Raw genomic sequence first — 6,993 nt, 5'->3', positions numbered from 1 at the left:
AGGTAACGGGTAGGGGAAGGGGGTACCAACTCAAAACATAAGATACATTTTTTTCTAAAAGTACATCTGGTAAAGTTTTTGGTACTGTTCCAGATGATGAATGTTTTTGGTGAAAAAATAATCTTTTTGTTTCAAAATTTATGTTTTTATTTGAAAATTAAACTTTTTGTTTGAGAATTCTTGAATTTTATTACAAATTCGTTGTTTTGGTAGTAAATTAACCTTTTTGTTTCAAAATTCGTATTTGAAGTTTAACTTTTTGGTTGAGAACTCTTGAATTTGATTAAAAATTCTTCTCATTTAGTTGAAAATTCAACTTTTTGATTCAGAATTCTTGAATTTTGCTACAAATTCGTCTTGTTTGGTAGTAAAATAATCTATACGTTTAAAAATACGTCTGTTTGTTTAAAAATTTAAAAACTGGTCTTCAAAGTTGAACTACTTTCTTAAAAGAAACTTTTTTTTACTTTCTATCTTAATAATTCAGCTTTTTGGTTGAGAATTCTTGAATTTTATTAAAAATTCGTCTTTTCTGGTAGTAAATCAATATTTTTGATTAGAAATTCGTCGTTTTTAGTTAAAAATTAAATTTTTTGATTCGGAATTCTTGAATTTGATTAAAAATTTATCTCTTTTACTTGGAAATTCAAGTTTTTTGTTGAGAACTCTTGAATTTTATTAAAAATTTGCCTTTTTGGTAGTAAATTAATCTTTTTGTTTATGAATTCATCTTTTTTCATTCAAAATTTAACTTTTTGGTTGCCAATGCTGGGATTTTGTTAAAAATTATTTTTTTCGATAAAAAATTAATCGTTTTATTTAAACATTCACTTTTTTGAATAAAAATTTAACAACTTGGTTTAAAAATTGCAGTACTTTCTTAAAAATGAAAAAAATTATTTCTTTCTTTAAAACTCAACTTTTGGGTTAAGAATTCTTGAATTTTATTCAAAATTATTTGTCTTTTTTCGTAGTAAATTAATTTTCTTGTTTAAAAATTAATCTTTTTTAATTGAAAATTTAACTTTTTGGTTGCGAATTCTTGGATTTTGTTAAAAAATAGTTTTTCGGAAAAAATTAACCTTTTTATTTAAAAATTCAGTGTTTTGTTTAAAAATTTACCATCTCTGTTTTGAAGTTGCAGGGCTTTCTTAAAAATAAAAAAATTCTTTCTTTCTTTCTTTAAAATTCAACTTTTTAGTTAAGAACTCTTAAATTTTATTAAAAGTTTATCTTTTTTGGTAGTAAATTGATCATTTTATTTAAAAAATTATCTTTTTCAAATGAAAGTTTAATTTTTTGGTTCAGAATCCTTCAATTTAAAAAAAAAATATGTTTGTTTTTTTCGGTACAAAATTAATCATCTGATTTAAAAATGCGCCTTTTTTATTGAAAATTTAAAAACTCGGTTTTAAAGTTGAACAACTTTCTTAAACGTATGTTTTTTTAATTTCTTAAAAATTCAACTTTTTGGTTCAGAATTATTGAATTTTATTGAAAATTTGTCTTCTTTGGTAGTAAATTAATCTTTTTGTTAATAAAAATTCATCTTTTCGTTTAAAAATTAAACTGTTTTGTTACAAAATTCTTTTTTTTTTGTTCTTGAAAAATTACTTCAGTAAGTGAAAACTTACCCATTCCACTTTTGTTCGGAAATGGTTATTTTAATTTTTTTTTTAGATCAACTATTTGTTAAAACTAATCTATTTTGTTAAGAATTCGTTTTTTTGTTGTTGAAAATTCACGTTTTTGATTTAGAGTTCTTGTATTTTGTTGGAAATTCGTCTTTTTTGGTATAAAAGTAACTTTTTTTATCAAAATTTCATATTTTTCATTTGACAATTCAACTGTTTTATATAAAAAATGCGTCATTTTGTCTTAAAAGTTGAATAATTTAGTCAAAAAAATCGACTATTTGGTAGAAAATTAATTGTTTTTTTATAATTTAAAATAATTTATTTTTATTAAAAGATTAATTTTTCCGTTTGTGGTAAAAAATGTACCTTTCTTAGTTTAAAAATTCAACAATACCTTGATTAACTGTTACATAAAATTGAAGCAGGTACATTTCACCAAAAGTTTTTACCTAAAGGTTGCGGGGGGGGGGGGGGAAAAATTTCCCAAAATTAGTAACGTAATTTGTGGATGCTCCCTTAGGCATTCGTATGAATATCAGATGCGTAGACAGCGCATCAAGTGGGCATAGTTATGACGCATGTGCTGAAAAACTGTGAATAAAGCGCCATGCAACACGTAATAATAAATTTGACAAGTGCGATTGCAGCTCTGGTAGTTTGGCGTAGTTTTCATTCTCCGATGATACTGCAAAACAAGGAAATACGTAGAAAAACAACAATTTCTCTGGCTTGCTGTATCAATCGCCAGAAACTCGGTTCTTTTCCAGAAAACACCTTTCAAAACGAGAAGCGTCTCAAGGTTTCGAGAGACGGAATGAAACTTTTCCTTCGTTATTTCCTGCTCCCCAAGAATCTCCAGACAGACATTATTGCAGGATGCGCAGAATTTTAGGCGGGTGTGAATTATGGCGATAAAAGTAAAGCGCTGAGAGAGGTTTTCGTTAGGAAGAAATGACTGCGTGAAGAAGAATGAGAGACATAATTTCGGCTGATGGATTTGCTTAGCAACATCAGGAATTATGAAGCTAGGATTGATGAGTGACGCAGAATGGTAATGTACGAATGAAATGCCATTGATGTGCGATTAAAACATTTGCGAAAACATTTGGGACGATGAAAAATATACAGGAAACGAGAGACAGATAGACATAGAGCCACCAAGAAGACATTTCGCCAGTCAAGTTAGTCATGTAGAGGCATTATCTTTTTCTTTTTGCAAAAGGAGTGACCTTCAAAGAATTTGAACAGATTTTTAAAATTATTTACACGAGAGAAATGTAGATTTCTTGCGATAAAAAGAATTTTTAAGTTAAGATGTTCATCAAATATTATTTTACTTTAAAAGCGAACTGCATTTGTTAATCGATTATAATCTAAACTTTAATAATGATTTTTTCAGGTCTTCCAAGTCTTGTAGCAACCCTGGCATTAATCTGCATAATTCAGTCTAAATTATTGTCGATAAGCGTTTTCAGTGTCTACCTGACGGATGATTTTAAATTTCCACTCATTTTCCGATCATCTCCCGGTCGATTTTTCCTTTTCCCCGTCAGGTCATTATAGTTCTTTTGGAAAATTCCCTGTTCCAAGTCAAAACTATAACTCGTATCGAAAATTTACTTTTCCAAATAACAATTATAATTATTTTCGGAAAATCCCTGGTCCAGATTTGAATTATATTTATTTTTAGAAAATTATGAAATGCAAAATTACATACAATTTACTTTCGAAAAATTCCTGTTCCAACTAAAAATTATCATTTTTCTCAAAAATGCACTGATCAAATCAGAATTATACTTGACTAAATTTCTTTTTTAAAACCAGGTTCAAATCAGAATGACAATTCTTTGAAAAATTTCCTGGACCAACAAAAAAATTAAGGTTTTTTTTAAAAATCCCTATTCCAAATCAGAATCAGAATTCTTTTCGATAATTCCCGGTTTCAAATAAAAATTGTAATTTTTCTGGTAAATTAACTGTTCCATGATAGAATTATACTTCATTACATTTTTTTAAATCTAGGTTCAAATCAGAACAATTCTTTTGGAAAATTCCCTGAACCAAGTCAAAATTAACATTCTTTTTTTTTTAAAACCCTGTTCCAAATCAAAATCCTATTCAGAATTATATATATTTTTTTCGCAAATTTTTACAATTAGTCTTAATTATACTTCTTTTAAAATCCAGCTATAACTTATAATGACAATTATTTTGTCAAATTCTCTGAACCAACTTTAAATTGCCATTCTTTTAAAAAATGTCCTGTTCTAAATCAAAATTATAATAACAACTACACATAATTTTTTCGGAACATTTCTCCTTCCAACTTAAAATTAATATTTTGCTAAAAAAATACTATTTCAAGTCTGAATATTAATTTTTTTTTAATTTTTAAATCCAGACATAACTCAGAAATATAATTCATCTATCAAATTCCCTGAACTAACTCGAAATTATCATTCTTTTTAAAAATAGCTTGTTCAAAATCAGAATCATACTTCTTTTTAAAAATTCCTTACACCAAACCCAAATTATAATTCATTAATTCTTCTGGGAAATTCACTGTTTAAAGTCAGAACTATACTTCATTATATTTCTTTTTTAAATTCAGGTATAAATCAGAAGCATAATTCTTTTGAAAAAATTCCCTGAATTAACTCGAAATTATCATTCTTTTAAAAAATACCTTGTTCCAGATCGGAATCATAATTTTTTGTTTAAAACTCCCTGAATCAACCCAAAATAACTATTCTTTTTAAAAATTCTCTGTTTCAAATCAGAATTATATATAATTTCTACGGAAAATTTCCCGCTTGAACTTAAAATTAGTATTTTTCTAGAAAATTCACTATTCCAAGTCTGAATATTAAATTTAAAACAATTTGAAATCAAGGTGTAACTCAGAAATATAATTTTTCTCTAAAACTCTCTGAAATTAATGAAAATTATAATTCTTTTCCATACTTCTCTGTTCGAAGTCAAAATTATACTTCATCATATTTATTGTTTAAATTCAGGTATAAATCATAATCAGAATTCTATTGGAAAATTCCCTGAAACAATCCAAAATAATCATTCTTTTCCAAAATGTCCTGTTCCAAATCAGAATTACATAAAATTACCTCGGAACTTTTCCCATTCCAATTAAAAATTAGCATTTCTCTAAAAAATTTACTATTGCAAGTCTGAATTATACAATCTAGATATAACTCATAATAATAATTCTTTTGGAACATTCCCAAAACGACTTAAAAATTATCATTATATTTTCCAAACTTCTCTGTTCCAACTCGGAACTATAACATTCTTTTCGAAAATTTCCTTTTGGAATTCTGAGTGAAAAATATCTTTTCCAAAATCCCTTGTTCGAAATAATAGTTTGTTCGTTTCGCGAGTGAGCAAAACTAAAAATAGTCAAACATCCAAACACATGTAAAATTCCGGTTTTTTCCCTGTTTTCCAGTCAGATAGACACTTTGTTTTCTTCAGGGAATAATGTACAGGAGTCGCCCCAAGTTAGAAACGCGAGACAATCATGCGATCTGGTACAAGTATTATCAAGGATTGAGTGCAGAGTGACAATAAATAGATTGTCCAATGATTATTAGCACGTTATTTAAACAGATTCGAAACGAATAACAGGCAAGAAAGACATCGATGAGACGATAACACAGGGCGAGATACGATTATAGAATGAATGGTCCCCCAACAAATAAAACATGACTAATCACGATGAACGTTTCAATCGGTTAGGTGGTTAAGACTGGTAAGAGAGAGATATATATATATTTATATAGTGAGTGATGTACGAGAGTGATATACGCTATGCAAATGGAAGTTCCATGCCTGAAATATGCGTAAATCAGTGATCAGGTAAGGTGAGGTGAGGTGAGTGTGTTTTTTAAGTGAAAAACGAGTGTGGGAATGATGACATAGCGATGGTCACATGACATGAAGAGGTCACATGACTTACCACCCATTTGGTGACTAGCAGGATTACTGGGAGGCAGAGGCCTAGTGTCCTGCGCATCCCCAGGCCCCATTTGATAGAGTGGAACGGACGTCCGATCGTAACAGTACTGATTTTGATTCTGTACGTCAGCAGTGTTGATAGTATTGGCGGTGTTGTGATATATCATAGATGAGTGTTGCTGATTGGAGAAGTGTTGGGAATTGGTGACGTTATGCTGATTATGGGTCGGTGTTGCGGGGCAACCCGAGTGGGGATGACTAGGTGATAAAAGAGCCTGCTCCTTATTTACTCCACCGTAATGACGCGGTGAACCGATCCCACCTGTAACATGAACAATGTCTACCTCCTTGCTTCTAATCTTACATATTTCGTTAACGCTAACGATATCACCGAGCAGATCTAACTCTTTTCGGCTACGACTCCTTGACGAATTGATCTTATTAATCTGCAGACTGTAAATAACATGAAAGAGAAAAAGAAAGAAAGAAAAAAAGAAAAAAAATATTCGCAAAATATAGTCATCATTAATATCAACTAGAGAAACATCAAACACACAAGTCCTAATTTTTTTGCCTTGGCTATCGCAAAAGTACAAGATTATTTTCTTAGGCTACGTTTATAGTGAAAAACTAAAATTGATAACTTATTGATAACTTATTGCTAATTGTAAGTGTAGAAGATATTTAAAATGTAAAATTCTGAGGAGAGTTTTATGTCGATTTTGGTTTCAAGTTTATAAACTTACCAGATTTCAAAATTTAATAGAACGTGCTAAAGTCAACACACATCAAGAGTAAGATAAATATGGAAAAATCACACCAAAATCTAGAGGATTGCTACGGAATTCGGAATTTTCAGCAATTTTCAACAGCACCATCTGCGACAATGTGAATGACAAAAAAAACAGTGACTATTACAGACTTCAAATTGTTTCCCCTATTGACCTTGTTTTCCCTTTTTTATTAACGAATTCCTCTTTTATTTTTGGTTCAGAATTCATCTCTTTTGGTTAAGAATTCTACTATTTGATTTAAAATTCATTTATTTTCTTGAAAATTAATATTTTTTGTTCAAAATTTAACTGTTTTTTTACATTCGTCCTTTTTATAGATTAGGAAATTACAGGATATAAAATTTTCTTTTCTGAATCAAAAATCCCTCTTTTTTGGCAGAAACACGTTGAAAATTGAAGGGCCAGCTACAATAACCACCTTAGCGCTCGAACACGCGGAGTATTGTCCGCGGAGCAAATTTTGGAAGATTGTTCAAATTTGATTTTTGACCGAGGGGCTATTCACTCTGTGCTAGTGGGTACCAGTGATTTCAGATTTCAAATTGATTTCAAATGATTTCATGCACTGATTCGAGTGCTGAATGGGGAAC

General features: G+C 29.4%; 1 protein-coding gene across 8 annotated transcripts in view; it reads right to left on the bottom strand.

Moving 5' to 3' along the window:
• LOC117179349 (nuclear receptor coactivator 3-like) overlaps positions 1–6,993 on the bottom strand; it is a 316,751-nt gene that overhangs the window by 29,909 nt on the left and 279,849 nt on the right. For 7 of the 8 annotated variants that reach the window (XM_033371033.1, XM_033371038.1, XM_033371034.1 and 4 more), the window contains one exon: positions 5,611–5,931. The exons of the other annotated variant lie outside the window; for it this stretch is intronic. In XM_033371033.1, coding sequence (XP_033226924.1) covers positions 5,611–5,931 — 321 coding nt within the window. The remainder of the gene's footprint in view (positions 1–5,610; positions 5,932–6,993) is intronic. 8 annotated transcript variants of the gene reach the window in all.

Source organism: Belonocnema kinseyi, chromosome 9 (genome assembly GCF_010883055.1).
Source record: "Belonocnema kinseyi isolate 2016_QV_RU_SX_M_011 chromosome 9, B_treatae_v1, whole genome shotgun sequence".
Lineage (NCBI taxonomy): Eukaryota > Metazoa > Arthropoda > Insecta > Hymenoptera > Cynipidae > Belonocnema > Belonocnema kinseyi.
The sequence above is the reverse complement of the archived record's forward strand: the minus strand, read 5'-3'. Positions and strand labels throughout refer to the sequence as shown.